The sequence below is a fragment of the Fringilla coelebs genome (assembly GCF_963513975.1).
Source record: "Fringilla coelebs genome assembly, chromosome: 3".
NCBI classification, from domain to species: domain Eukaryota; kingdom Metazoa; phylum Chordata; class Aves; order Passeriformes; family Fringillidae; genus Fringilla; species Fringilla coelebs.
Window position 1 is genome coordinate 32,146,565 of NC_140030.1, and position 14,642 is coordinate 32,161,206.

The following is a 14,642-nucleotide window of genomic DNA, read 5'->3' on the forward strand; positions in this document are numbered from 1 at the left end:
TTTTAATAGCATCTTTTGGTGTGGTTTTGAGACAATTTGGATTTGTGTTTTCTCTACTGTCCATAAATGAAATAAATTTTACTTTTTATAATTTGATGTTGGAACACGAACAGAAATTTTGATACATGGTTAGGTCTGTGCAATTGCAAATGCTAGCTGTGCTTTTGACTTAAAGCCCAAATTCAAATCTCTCCTGTCTGACAAGCAGCAGTAAGATAAGTTACCAGAGAGAGGTATCTATACCCCAGTTTTAGACAAAACACGACGATTAAAGTTATTTGTAGGCTGAGTAAGTACAAGCCTTTGTTTGGACTGCTGAACAGGGTTATGTCGAAACGTGCAGGAACAGGACTTACTCGCATTCCTGTTGCTGTTGCTTCCACATTTCCAGTCCACAGCATCATCTTGATGGGAAGCCAGTGGTGAGTTACCAGCTGAGCATGCAAGTAATGTTTTACTTTGAGACCTGTTTGATTAGACAACAATATCTCCTTGTGTCCTTCCGCAGCTGGGGTGAGGGCTGCTTGACAGGCACTTGGGGTGCAGCGTCCCTGGGTGGGCTGGGGAGAGCTGCCTGCTGGGGGCTCACAGGATGGGGACTGCCAAAGCATCTTGGGTCAATTGAGGTGGATCTAAAGATAATTTTAATTATACTTTGTGTTTAGAGGGCAAGATCACTACAATTATATAAGCTCTAAAGGGTGGAACTTGTGCTTAGCTGGTGTTTGAACTCTTAAGCATAAATTTAAAGTATTGAACATTGGAGGCCTAAGGCAAAAGTTTTGTGTTGTAGTAGCGATAGTCTGTCCTTGGGGAGGAAAGAAGGAAGAAAAACTTAGTTTATGTTACTTAAAACAACTATCTTTGCTAAAGGCTGTTTTTCCTGGTTAAGTGATGATGTGTGATTGGTAGCTAGATATTATATGATCACTCATGCCTGGTATTAAAGAATAAAGCCTTGATAAAAAGGGCAAAAAAGTTGAAGTACAGATAAAAAAGGGGAAAAAAGTACTGTAAGCTGGTTTGTTAATACATTAGAGCAAGATTATTTTCTCATGCCAGTACCCATCAGCAGCTGGATAAAGAATGAGTAGAGGTGTGTGTCTATTAGAATTTTAGTTTATCTTAGGAGTTTACTGAACCTCCTGGTTGTCTGCATTTATAGCACTGCAAGCCCAGGCACCAAACTGGATCTTATTTGGATTAAAACAACCTGGAAGATGCTCCTTAGAAAAACACCTGATAATCTGCAGCTGTGAATTCATATTCAGTCAGGGGGACCAGACTAGAAATATGTGGTACAAACTAGAACTAGTAAAACCCTCTAGATGTGTGGAGTATGGGCACTGGTCCCTCAGCGCTGTTGTTTCACTGTAATGCAGTTACTCCTATTGTACCGTGTCATTGCTAACAGAGGTGTATCCCTTGAGTTTAAAACTTATCATTCAGATTTATGTCAGGAAAAATAATGACTTGAAAAAAAAGTGCAAATAAATATACCCTCTCTTTCTGAAATTCTCCTTTTATTGACATAATGGTAATTGTTAAAATCTTTACAATTAGTAAAAAGAAAAAAAAACCCCAGAAATATCTTAAATTAAACCCAGAAATATCTTAAATTGACCATTCAAATCTTTTATAAGATTTGATTTTGAATGCATAATATTTTGTTTGCCTTGTGTGTTCAGTATAATTTAAAAAATTGCAAGAAGGATTAAAAAGCAACAAAATGAAAGAAGTGTGTTACTTAGAGTTGAAAATAATATAGATGTTTTCATTTATCATTTTGTTCCTGAGGTGAGAATTATTGTTATATGTTCCTAATCCCACCACAATGTTAAATTATTGAATATTTGATAAGAGAGGAAAATAAATTGAAACTAAATATCCATGTAATTGAAAAAGAAAAAAGTGCCCACGATAATTGCAATATATTTTTATTTAGCAGTTTCACTCTGTTGTCTGATCTTAGATCCACTACTCCCTTGAAAATGTCTAACCATCAGATTATCACTGGATTGACAGTTCTTGAACATCTAGACTGAAACCACTGCAGCTGAATTAAATGAAGACTGCATGGGCAGGACTTGGTGACCTGGTTTTATTGCTTAGATGAGTTTCCTAGCCTCTGGAGATTCATTTTCTGTATAAAATATTTTGCATGGTCTGAAATGAAGGCTCAAGTGGCACGAATAAATGCTTTGAGCCGCTGACCCCAATTGGGAAATAGCAGTGGCAGCATGACCGTGCTCATTCTCCCAGCTGTAATTGTTCAGGAAGTTTTGAATTTAAAAACACCTGAGCTGCATTTTGTGTCTGAATTTACAACCTGACTAAAAGCTTTCCTTAACTTCACTTCTTGCTTCTTTGCCAAAATAAATAGGCTGATCTTAGCATGTGACTGTGGTGGTTTGTCCTCTGCATGAGCTTCTGTATAGAATTTGTAATTATGTTTAAGGGCTGGTCCTGGGAGCTGTGATTCTGCATAAATTGTTTTTGGTTTACTTTCACATAAGATGTATTGAGGCTGTGTGTGTCTGTTCCCAGCCCCAGGGCTGGTTGTCTTCTCTTGACTGTGCAGAGAGTGTGTTTGCTCTGTTGCCTGCAGGAAAACCTTAAAGATATCCCAAGCTTCTTCTAAAATATGCAGTTGGCTAAGCCTGGTTTCTTGTAACACTTGGGCAGAAAATTTATAACCATTTTTGTGGTGTTGCTGGTTGGCAATTTTTACTCATTGTTGAGTTTAACAGAATTGTTACCAGGGATGCACTTTCTCTCAGCATGCATGTTAAATTAATAAATAACAGCATATATGTGATGGGGATGGGCAGTAACATTCAGGTAATCTATTTGAGATTAAAATCAGCTGGTGAAATGCAGCTGGACTTTGATCTTAATCTTCTGAACAAGAAGTGAGTGTGATGTGCTTGAGCTGGATTTCCTGTAACTCATGGTTCATAAAAGTATTGGAGCTATGGGAGCTACATCAGTCCATTTGAGATACTGAATCAGTAGTAAGAAAGACAAGCTGTTTGTCTTTGGCTGTGGCAAAATCTGTGCAAAGATTAGTCCAGAGTCTATAAACTGCATGACCCTGTACCAAGGTTTAGGGAAACCCAGAACTTTCTCAATCCTTGCAGAGAGCAGTATCTTGCCAAAAAATGAGAGAGTTGAGCTGTGGGCAGGATGTGGTTAATGTGGAAGTTGTTATGGCCTGCAGCTTTCCCTGCTGCCAAGATCCTGCCAGTGCTAATAGCAGATTTTGTCTGGTTTGTTGCTGGTCACATGCCAAGCCTTTACAGTACTCGGCCTTCTGTGAAAATACAAACTATTCACGAGCAGTACAAGAATTAAAGGTTATTTTAGAGTCACAGGATGGTTTGAGTTGGAAAGGACCTTTAAAGAGATCAAGTCTTACCCCTCTGTCCTCACTAGGTTGTTCAAAGATCCATTCAACCTGACCTTGAAGGTTTCCAGGGATGGGACATTCACAGCTTCTTCAGGCAAATATCATTGCATAGAATTTCTGTTTTACAGCCAGTCTAAAGCTATCCTTTTTCAGTTTAAAACTGTTGTGCCTTGTCCTGTTACTAGGGGCATTGATAGAAATTCTCCATCTTATAGGCTTCCTTCATTTATGGAAAGGTCACAGGAAGGCCTTTCCTGGAACCCCTTCTTCCTTATTCTGAAACACCCCCAAATCCCTCAGCCTTTCTTCATAGGAGAGATGTTCTAGCCCTTTGATAACTTTTTATGGGTTTTAAGTGTATTTTATTCCTAAATCATATACTTCAGAAATTTTTTGAGATTATGTAAATGTTCTTTATCTTTTGTTGTAATTACTGGTTTTTTGTCTCATAGTAATGGATCAGCTATACTCATCTTTCCAAGGAAACAAATGGAGCTGCTGACAAAATATGTTCTGTGTCGCTTCTTGGAGTAGCATTCTTGTCTTTTTGCTCTTAAAATTGTCTTAAATTACTCTCATCATCTTTTATGTTAGGGGAAAGCATTCAGTCGCCTCTTTCAGAATTACTGTTATCAATGAGATTTGTGAATTTGGAAACAGGTTCTATTTTTTATTTATTTATTTGTATACAATATTTGAGTGGATTTCGACAAGAACCTTCCTTTATTTGCTGCCTGTTTCTGAAGGGAGAGTTTCTCCTGAGTTCACTGGTCTGCTGCAGATTGCCTGTGTTTCAGCTCCTTGCCTATAAACTACACCCATACTTTTTGTAATAAGTACAAGCTGATATGGAGAGAGGAAAAAGAAGTTTGAAACAGGTAATGTAAGTGTTTTTAGGAACTAATTTTTTCTTTGAAAGAATTATGGACTCTGTACAGCGAGGGATGGCAATAAACAGTTCCTGGATTATACCTGTTAATTTGCAGATGCTGATTGTCATTAGTTTCTAGTATTTTCTCCTCTAATAAAGTGGCCAAATCAAAGTTAGTACCATTTGAATACATCTGATTTACTTGCAATTTGTTATAGTGGTAGTAAGTCAGAAAGCACAAATATATTTTTTCCTGCCCAGGCTCTTTGTATTGGTTTGAGGTCAAGCATCTGAGGTTTCCTGCACAGCCTCTAGCAGGCTTTGATGATGCCATCTGAAGTGCTTAGTTTATTTGACTTGACTTGGCTCCTGGTTGAGTACGTATTCTTAGTTTCCTAAAATATCAGTCCCATTTACACTGATATGTACCAGGAGTTTGGCAATGTTTTTTATAGTTGTACTTTAAAAAAACTTGCCAGGCAAATGTGTCTCTGTTCAGTTATTTATGCATTTGTACTTATCAAACTGATAAAACTCAGTGCGGGTTGGTTGATTGCTTATTTCTGTGTTTACCTAGCTTCATTTGATTATTCTGCAGCAAGAGGGTTATATAGCTGAAGTTCAAGACTTGACAAGACATGGGTTCAGAGAAGAGGTCAGAGCATGTGTTGGTCACCCTCAGGAGCCCCTGGGGTATTTCTGAATTATTTACAGAGGCAGCCATGGAGAACCAAGTTACTGATAGGCTCCGGCTTATGATTCAGCTCTTGACTTTCTCTGCTGGAATTGTAAGGCTGCTTGAATGTCAAGGGCTTAGCATCACTTATCTAAAAGTACAAAATAGATGGTACTGTCACTAGGTAGTGTAGGCTTTCTACTTCAAGTATTTTTCTGAAAAAATATTTAAGTTGTGCAGAGTTCTTGAATTGCTTGTGAATTAACAAAAATTCAAAAGCACTCAAAAGTGGGACTTGTTTTGTGGTATATTTTTTTCTATTTGGCTTGGGTTCAACCCCCCCCCCCCCCCCCTTCAATTGGTAGTTAGGAATATAGTTCTGATTTTTTTGTATGGAGGGTATGAACTTTTTTGGGTTTATCTCTGTTCATATGAGTAAGAATAAATTACTGGGATTCAGTCTATCTCAGCCTCTTTTTTAATCAGCTGGACCAAAACTGGTATAAAATGCAATATATGCTTGCTTTAACTGGTACAAGGCCCTGCTGGCACGTAGAAGTGCTTTAGCCAGCATTGATGGTGGTCTACAGAGGATTAAAATTCTGGTTTCCTGATTGCTTATCATAATGGTCAGCTTCTGCAGTTCAGATTATGGAAGCCAGTGACCAGGTATTGGTATTTATATGATAAATAACCAATATGTATCATATAAATCGATAAGTGATCCATTTCCTTTTAAGTATTTGGGAATCAAATTAAGGACTTCCTTAGTGTTTTGGTTTTTTTTCATTTGCATAATTAGATTTTCTACTTTTTGTGCTGGAGGTGAGGTCCCTTGTATTTGGTAGACTTAGGCCAATTTGTTGCTTTTGTTTTGCCTTGTATAGAAGCTCAAAGAGAGACTACTGGGTGCACAGGCTTAGAAGAGAATAAACATATCAGTTCTTGTATTAGGTCACCTGAAGATGAGCAATAGCTTGGCAGCAGCACATGCTGGGTGGGGAAACAGGGCACTCTAATTTGACAGTAGGAGAGTATGAGATGTAGAAGATGACTGGCTGGGGAAGGCTGAAAAATGACATAACTGGAGAAGAATTTAGAGTTCATTAGCTTAGAGAGAGTCATCCTCAACCTTCAAGAAGTATTTGCTCTTTCTCATGTTTACACTTGGAAAAAGTGGAGGATATAAACAAATACACTGTTAAAGTGCTAGCTGAAGGAGTTTGAAGTTGCTTGACCTTGTTGAGGCTGCTTATGGAATATGATTTAAGCCATTATGCTTGAGCACTGCTGCCAGTGGTCACACAGCATGACTACTGCCATGGAGAGTTAATTCCAGAGTTCACCTTGTCTGCTTGAACTACTCCAACTAGATCTGCAGGAGTGCTCTTTATATATTATGAGATGGCTTAAGATACTTTTGATTTTGCTTTGATGTCTTTGTCTGTTTGGTGACTTCTGCCTTGGTATGTCTTTTCTTCCCCTCTCACTGCCTGCTGGTTTCACTAGGGCTGACTTGTAAAGCCTAGTGAAAGTGTTAAGTTGAACAACCTCTTTCAAAAGTGTTTTATAGCCTTATTAGTTCTGTTTTATCTAGTGGTCATTTCTCTTTTGTAATGCTTCTGAAGTGGTGTCCAGACAATAACTGAGGAGCTTTTTCTTTAATTTTAATATTGCTGCTCAAATTTGATACTGTATTTTGTGTTTTGCTACTTTTCCTCTTCCTGCTTGTTGCTATTACTGGAGTAGGCATTGCTGTTGGTTGGAAATGCTTATGCAGATCCCCTTGGCATACTTAATTCTTGGTTTGTCAGGAAGCTTCACTTAGGTTATTTTAATGAACAAGAATTGGGACAAAGACTTCTCTATTTTCTTAGTAGGAACTAAAATAAGAATAAAGTTTTTGAGAGAACAGTAGCTTAAAAAGCTGGCAGAAGAGGAGGAATCGCAGAGGAAATAATAAAATCTTGCTGATTCTAATATGAATTGAGTTTTAATTTCTCAGTGTCATAGTTAAGAGACCACAACCTCTGTGGTTAGAATTTTACAAACTCACAAGCTGTACAAAATTCATCTCGGTCTTGTATAATAGCAGTTGAATTGGACAAATATTTGCTTGTTAACATGCCATATATGTTGCTGTCTTCCTTTGCTAAGTCTCATTTGATCTTCCATCTTCCCTACTCTTTGTTCTCTTCTCATGTGGTACAGTTCATGAGAATGTTTGCTATTTGTCCTCTCCTGGTGTACAGTAAAAGTGATCTTTTACTGTGAACAGCCTCTCTTGTGGACTCATTTCTACTGCCACATCTGCAGAGTTAGTAGGTTTGTTAAAATTGCCTAAATTCTCCTTCCTCTGGATTTTTTGAAGCTCCACTGTAACCTCCAATGGTAGATCTCCTTGTCCATGTGAGGTTTAGTTTTAGTTTTTGAGCAATACTGAGAATTTTCCACTTAGTAAACGACACCTGAAAGACACTTGGCCTTGCAGGAATCTGTTCACTTGATGTACAAATTATTTTGGATAGGCCTCCTACAATAGGTGTATTTTAGTGGGCTACATTTTTGTTATATTAAAGGTGCACAGCTGTTCAGAAGTGCTGATTGATTCAATATAATGCATTTGAAAAAGCATAAAACACATATATTTCAAAACTGAGGGTTCTTGGGCAATGTCTGTATCACCTCACTTTCAGAATGGTAAAATACATGAAATTCAGATGCTGTGGGGGAAATTTCCTACCATTAATTGAATTCCTTCTTTTTAACAGCTTATTTTGATGCAATAGCCATTTAAATATTTGCAGAAAAAGTAGCATGTTTTTTTTTTTTTCAATATCCATGTTCTTACTCAGACCATCTCTTGCATCAGTATGTCTCAAGGTGGTCAGGATGGGAAGAGACAGAGGAGGGAGCAAGGCCAGGAGAGCAGCTGGGAAAAAATGGCAGTTAACACACAGGAAGGTGAGATGGTTTAGAGGAAGCTGTACAGGTCTTTGGCTAATCTTGACCCTATCATACCCCTTCATCTGCTCCTTAAAATTTGTTCTCCCAGGAGTATGGATATTCCAGGCAAAGGGGTTTTCAGAAATCATACGGAGTATTGCAGTTGTGCTTTACTGATTGAGAATTGCCATGTTCAATGTAGAGGAAATAAGATTTCTCCTTTGCTTAAATCATGAGGGACTGTCTTGTCTTTTTGTATTCAATAGTAAACACAACAGCAGAGAAAGCATTTCCTATGTGAATGTTAAATAAGTGAATACAAATACAAGAGTGGTTCATCTGGAAATACTACGGAAATCAGTTTCTGGTTGCTCAGTATTGAAAACATGCTGATATATGCAAATACACAAAGAAGAAAATGAGCATGCCATGAGAATAATTTCATCAGCTGTTGTGCTCATGTTGTCCCAAGCAGTCAGAGCAGGTAGCTTTAAAAGAAATTTTTATCTAGTAATTCTCAGATGTGGAATGATTACTCTTTGTTTTACATGCATACATCTACAAAAGGTAGTGAAAATTAACAAGTTGGGGTTAAGGTTTTCAAAGCAAGTTGGTTTTGAAGGTACTTCTGTGTTGTGCTATATTTCAGTCTATTTCTTCTTTTCTAGTTTGGCACAAGTCCCTACCTCACAGAGTTACTTTACTGATGTTATTTTAGATATGAAAAAGCTGCAGTGTGACATGGATAAACTAGAATGTGTTACAGCAGAGTTTTGGAGTAAACTGGAAAAGTAAAGAATAAAAATGGTATCAGTTTAATTTTCAGTGGAGCTATAACTGTATTGTAATTAGCTCAAATAAAACTAAATCTCTACTATAGCTGCAGTTCATTTGAAATACTGTGTCACCTGCAGTAGAATGCTGCATGCTGCCTGAGCTTTGATTTGGAGAAGTTTCAGTTTAGCAGTAAACTAGGGTTGCAAAAGTAATTTGTCTGACAGTAAGGTACCACAATGTATGAATGTTTTTCTCTGTCTAGTCTCTTCTGTATATTTATAGGACCTTTCCCAGAGCAGTCTCATGTGCCTGCTGTAGTTGGCAGAATTTTGGGCAGCTCTTAAACACACAAGTGCAAGGTGGTTTTAATATAAAAAAATCAGTATTTTACAATGATAATTTACTACTATACCTATTCTAATTAGTTTATTTTCCTTGGACTTAGCCATTTTAGTGAGTTACTGTTGGTTGTTTAATGAAGTCTAATTTTTCATTTGTTTTAATTAGTTAATTGAGCAATCAGTTCAGTGCCTTGGTATAGCAGACTGTTCATAGGATTGTAAGTAGGATCAGATCATGCAAATGCCTGCCTCTGGGCTCTGGCAACTGGTTTAAAATTGCATTAGTATATTTTGCCTTTGTAGAATTCTTTCACCAGATGGTAGCATTTGATTTCCTTTTAAATAGTCTATAACACCCAAATGTAGTTGTATTACATTATTTTAAAATCAACACTACTTAGGTAAACATAAGTGGGAGGAGGATAGTGTGTTAACTTTCAACTGAGAAATTCTTAGTTGTTTCCTATACACAATGTGTTATGTAGATAATTTTTTTGAGGAAAAAAATGTAATTAAACATTCTCCAAAAGGAGGAATAATAGTGCAGAAAAAGTTACAGAAATATTGCTGGGTGTTTTTTGTGGAATCTGGGCAGTGATTTGTCTTGCAAGTTGTTTGAACACTGGTTCTAGTGTTTAGCCAGTGCTGAATCTGTTAAGTACTCTTATTGATAATTAAGGAAAGGTCTATTGCTGTGTACCAATTATGAAGAAATAAAATCTGACATTTGAAGGAATAGCTATTAAGTTTACCAGCTTCAGGCAGCTTATTTTATTACTATCCCTCTTGTGCTCAACAGAGAGAAAAACTCCAACACTCCCAAGGTCTTTCTATGTAGAAAGAGAAAAGGGCAGCTGGCTTCCCACTTCTAAGCATAACCTTTACAAATTCTCTCCATCATTTTGGAAATGTCTTAAATGTGGAGACCAAAATGATCCAGCAACTTAAAATCAATTAATGTATGTTGAGTGCATATATACAAATACAAATGTGGATGATAACTTATTTAGTCTCCTTTTTTGGAAGCATCATCCAGGTTACTCCTTGTATTTCATGGTGTTGCTATCAAATTTGTTGCCTTAGAGCTTTTAGCCTGGGCATGAGTCTCTTCCATTGTTTTCAGAAATGGTGTGCTCTTTTAGCAGTGTGATGGACTGCGTCTATAATGGATTTAGATGGATACATATTGGGAAAAAAGTTTGTTCCCACTGGTAGTTTCTGTTCACTGTAAAATGCTGGTCTGGCTATTCAAGAGCTTGTTCAGGAGTAGGCTTTCTGCACCTGTCTCAAGGCAATGGCACAATACATCAGATGGGAGTGTAAATAATAGAGGAGGTAATACCTGGTAGGTTTTGCTATCCCATTTCAGTGTGCTCCCTGCCAGAGTCACAGCTGACAGAGATGGAGCGGTGCTAAATCCAAAATGTTACAACTGGTTTTATGTCACTACTCAGCCAGAGGACTGTATTTATTAAAATTAATTGTTCCATTAATAACTGACTCACTTGTATTTAGATTCCTTTCATCCAATGGCATCTTAAATGCTTGCAAAGCCTCAGGTACTTTTCTTAAACTTGCATTTCCTGGTGGTGGCTGAATTCAATCACTGCTCTGTCCTTCATGAGCGTTTTTTCAGTTTGTGACACTCCTCTGTCATAATTTATTAATGAAGTATGAAGTTACCTTAAGAATATGTAAGAATTCAAAAAGCCCTGTCAGTGAACAAAGCAGAAGCATCTGGATGTGAACTGTGGAGGCTGGATTCCTACTTCTGTTGAAGTTTTGGCAGTAATTTTAGGGTTTGTTTCTCATGCAACATGGTTATGTCCGGAGCCCTGACCATGCTTCTTGGGGTGTAAAAGACAGCCTTGTTTTTAGTGGTTGTGTGACATATCGTTTAACTACTATTTTGAACTAGCATTTTAAAAGCAAATGATAGGTTTATGAAGAAAGGAAGGCTTGTTTATATCCAGAAATAAACTCAGCTGTTTAGCAACTATGCCCACGATGGCAGTTGGATTTAGAGGTCAGGTCTGGCTGGGAAAAAAAATCCTTTTTTGGTATAATAAAATAAAGAAAAATGGCCAACAGCCAGTTGTGAGTGAATACAGATGTTGTTTACAGGGTTTATCGTATAGTGATGGCAACACATGATGAAGATGTTGTTTTATAGAGTTCATGGGCTGTGGCAAAAGGTTGGAAGTAAACAGAAGAAAATGTGATACTGGAGGTTTTAGAACAGAACTTTGTGTGAGTAGTTAAAAGAAGTTACAATTCTCTTCATGAGAGAATAGTAAATCACAAGTTTTCATCAATAGTTCACATTAAAGTTGCCAAGGAATAAGACAGCTTGCTGTTAACTAAGACCAGCAGGATTCTCAAAGAGATCACAGCCAGCTTTTTCCTTCCCTTCAAACTTTTCTAATCTGTCCTTAGAGGCAGTAAAAAGCAGGTTATGTGCACCATGTGCTGACAGATTCTCTGAGGGGCAAAGATGTCCTTTTCTGCTCATAGTTGTACAGCTTCCTGGTGAGCCAATCACTCTTTTTCCTTGCTGCTGCTCATGGCAAAGGGATCGGTAGCCTTCATTGTTCATGAGAAATTTTGGATCTTCTTTTTCCTTCAGATATGGGAAAAGAAAAATGTGGGACACTTTCCTGGGCTTTTCCTAGACTTCTGGAGTTTGTTGCCAGTGTTTTGTTTGCTGCTTGGCAGGCTCATTTCTTTCATGCTGGGAGAGGCAAGTTACACCTTGGTGGTATGAGATTACTTTTTACAAATTTTGGAATCACTAAAACATGTCAGTTTAGTATGTGAATGAGTTTTGGAGGGGAGCAAGGAACAGCAAGGAGAAGTGAACCTTTTAAGCTGAGTGGACTCTATTCTTATTAGGGTAAGGACTATAAAGTAGGTTTAAAAGAAACCAAAACCAAGCCAACAAAAAAAAACCCCAAAAACAACCAAACGCTAAGAAAGGGACCAATTCAACATATTTAAAATGGCACCATTAGCTATTCAGAGTGTGCCAACCTTGGCAATTTTCCTGGTTAGCTCAATGAGTATTGCATGCAATCAAGTACTCCTTTTTAACTGGGAGCTTATTTAGCTGTATAACTTGAGGAGCATAAGGTTTGAATATCCTGGCCTTTGCATCTTTTTCACTTGCCGATCAAAATTATTTCAAAACAATTTTCATGTCTTTTTTTTAATAGGAAATAAAGTTCCTTAAGAGGAAGACCTGTAATGTTACAGTATCAGAAGGGTCAGCCTTTAAAAGACTTACAGGATGATAAATCAATTGAGACCAAATATACTTTTTATAGGCTATTTGAAAACCGTATGCTCAGCCACACAAAAAGAATGAACACCATCATTTGTCTCAAATGCCAAGAGACTGGATTTCTGCTCATATGCCTCAATGTGTGCTGTAGCAAAAATACAAATATTTGTACACCAGCTCAAGTACAGACAAGTATCCATTAGTCATGACCCACTGCATGCACATACATATATATGTGTGTGTCTTTACATGTGTATCCATATATGTGTATATACCCACCCTCCTAGTATAGTCTTGGTTTTGAATCTATCTTGCATTTCTATTTTGATCATGAGATAGACTCCCTTCTTGATTCACAAGTTAGGGAAGCTGGATAAAGAGCTTCAGGGAGCAGTGTGTGGATCAGAAGAAAAATGATTCTGGTTTTCAATCTTCTCCATGCTGAAGTCCATTGTGAATTGGAGAAAGGCTGGCTCCAGTCTGCAGCGGCTGTCTCCTTTCATACTGAATGAGAGAAATAAACATAATAAACTAAAGTCTATGTCATAAATCCTGTTGGTTTATTCAATTTGTATACAAAGTGTTTTGATTAATTTTAGTTTTATTTTTTCTTACAGGAAATACTGGATAGATCCCACAATGGAAGACGGGAAGCCCGTTTGGGCTCCACACCCAACTGATGGGTTTCAGATGGGGATGATTGTGGACATTGGCCCTGACAACTTAACTATTGAACCTTTGAATCAGAAAGGCAAGGTAAGTGTGTCACAAACAAAGGAACAGAGAAAAAACATACAAATAAACCATCTTACCTGTAGGCCAGGTCTTTGCCACTATCTTCAACTGCACACAGCCTGAAGGAGTGGAAAAACAACTTTCTGTTCAAAGTTTGGCTAAGGATCTTTGTTCAGCTTTAGCTGGTATTGCAGTGGACCCCTCACACTGACAAGAAGTATGTACTTTGTCAGTTATGTGTATGTGCATTGAGTATGTGCTCATGAAAGAGGTTTAAACCTCTGTAGCCATTTGATTCAGTACTGTATGCTTTATTTTTCTCAGTTAGACACTGATGAAGAGCCTGCTGTTAAGATTAGCTTCTCTCTTTTTGCTTACATGCATGGGAGGGGTCCTACAGGGATGCGCTGGGCCCTGGCTAAGATTAGACTCCATTAGACTGATGAAGGCTGAGAGATGAATCCTCTTAACCCAAGTACTTTGAGAAGTAATATGATGTCAAAAAAAGGTCCTTGGAATTGCTACATCAAATTAAAGTCAAAATAAATGTAACTTTTAAAATGAAGACCTAATTCATCCTAATTAGTGTGTTCCAATGGCTTGATTTATCATGACATCTTTCAGACTATGTCGTAACTAAATGTCAGTTTTTACAGGAAGCACCTTGAAGCTATCAATTATCCTAATTCAAATAGTCAGATTCCTGCATTGTACTAGCTAGAATAAGATCAGCACTGCCTTAAAAGTTGTGGTTTCAGTCTTTTTGAATAATTTTTATGTGCCCTAATAGTTTTGGTTTTTCTTATATTCAAGGACGTAAAAAAGACAACAATATGTTTTGTTGTCTTTTTTTTTATGTCAGCAGTAGGAGAGAATGCCTTGTCACAGGTCAAAAGTTTATGCAGCAGTCCTTCCTTTTGGGGGAATGTTTATAGGCTTTCTTTTTTGTGCATCTTGGAGAGGAAGTTGATTTTGCATTCCTTAGAAATATAAAGTAAGTGTAACAACTGATTTTTGAGTGAGAGAGATAAAGTGTATCGGTTTAGTAGTAGCAGTAGAATTCATTTGTCTGTTTGAGGAGGAGCAAGATTATTCAGACAAGGATATTAAATATTCCAAATCTATGGCTAATATTAAAATGACTTAAATAAATTTCACCCCCACCGCTGTTTCTGTTTATATTCCCCAATGGTCCTGATGCCATGAGGAGCAAAAGCCTTTACATGAAAACAGAAACAATAATAATCATATTTCTGAGTCACTATTTATTTCTAACATGTGCTCCTTTCAGGGACCATAAACAATTAAAAAAACCCAAAAAAACCCCAAAAAATGATCCTAAAATACAAATAGTTTGTTTCATGGTTTTCTCAGCAACAAAAAATCTCTTTTGTCTAGGGAGTTTGTTATTCTGCTGTTGGCTGTTTTGGATTAAGCAGATCAATTAAGAGCCTAATGTTCATTCATCTAAGGGAACAAACACTTCACAGTCTAAACAGAGATTATGGTCCTATATTTTAAACTATCAAACTTAATTAATTAACCATACATTAATAAAGGTGGACTAAAAAGTTTTCTTGGTTACCTTCTCAGTCTTTTCAAGGTGT

The 14,642-nt window shown here is 37.3% G+C and overlaps 1 protein-coding gene across 6 annotated transcripts in view; it reads left to right on the forward strand.

Annotated features, from left to right (window-relative positions):
* MYO6 (myosin VI) overlaps positions 1-14,642 on the forward strand; it is a 101,438-nt gene that overhangs the window by 16,408 nt on the left and 70,388 nt on the right. For all 6 annotated transcript variants that reach the window (XR_014616087.1, XM_084203727.1, XM_084203728.1 and 3 more), the window contains exon 2: positions 12,918-13,056. Coding sequence is in view for 5 of the 6 variants with exons in the window: in XM_084203727.1 (XP_084059853.1) it covers positions 12,940-13,056 (117 nt within the window). In the remaining variant the exon portion in view is untranslated. The remainder of the gene's footprint in view (positions 1-12,917; positions 13,057-14,642) is intronic.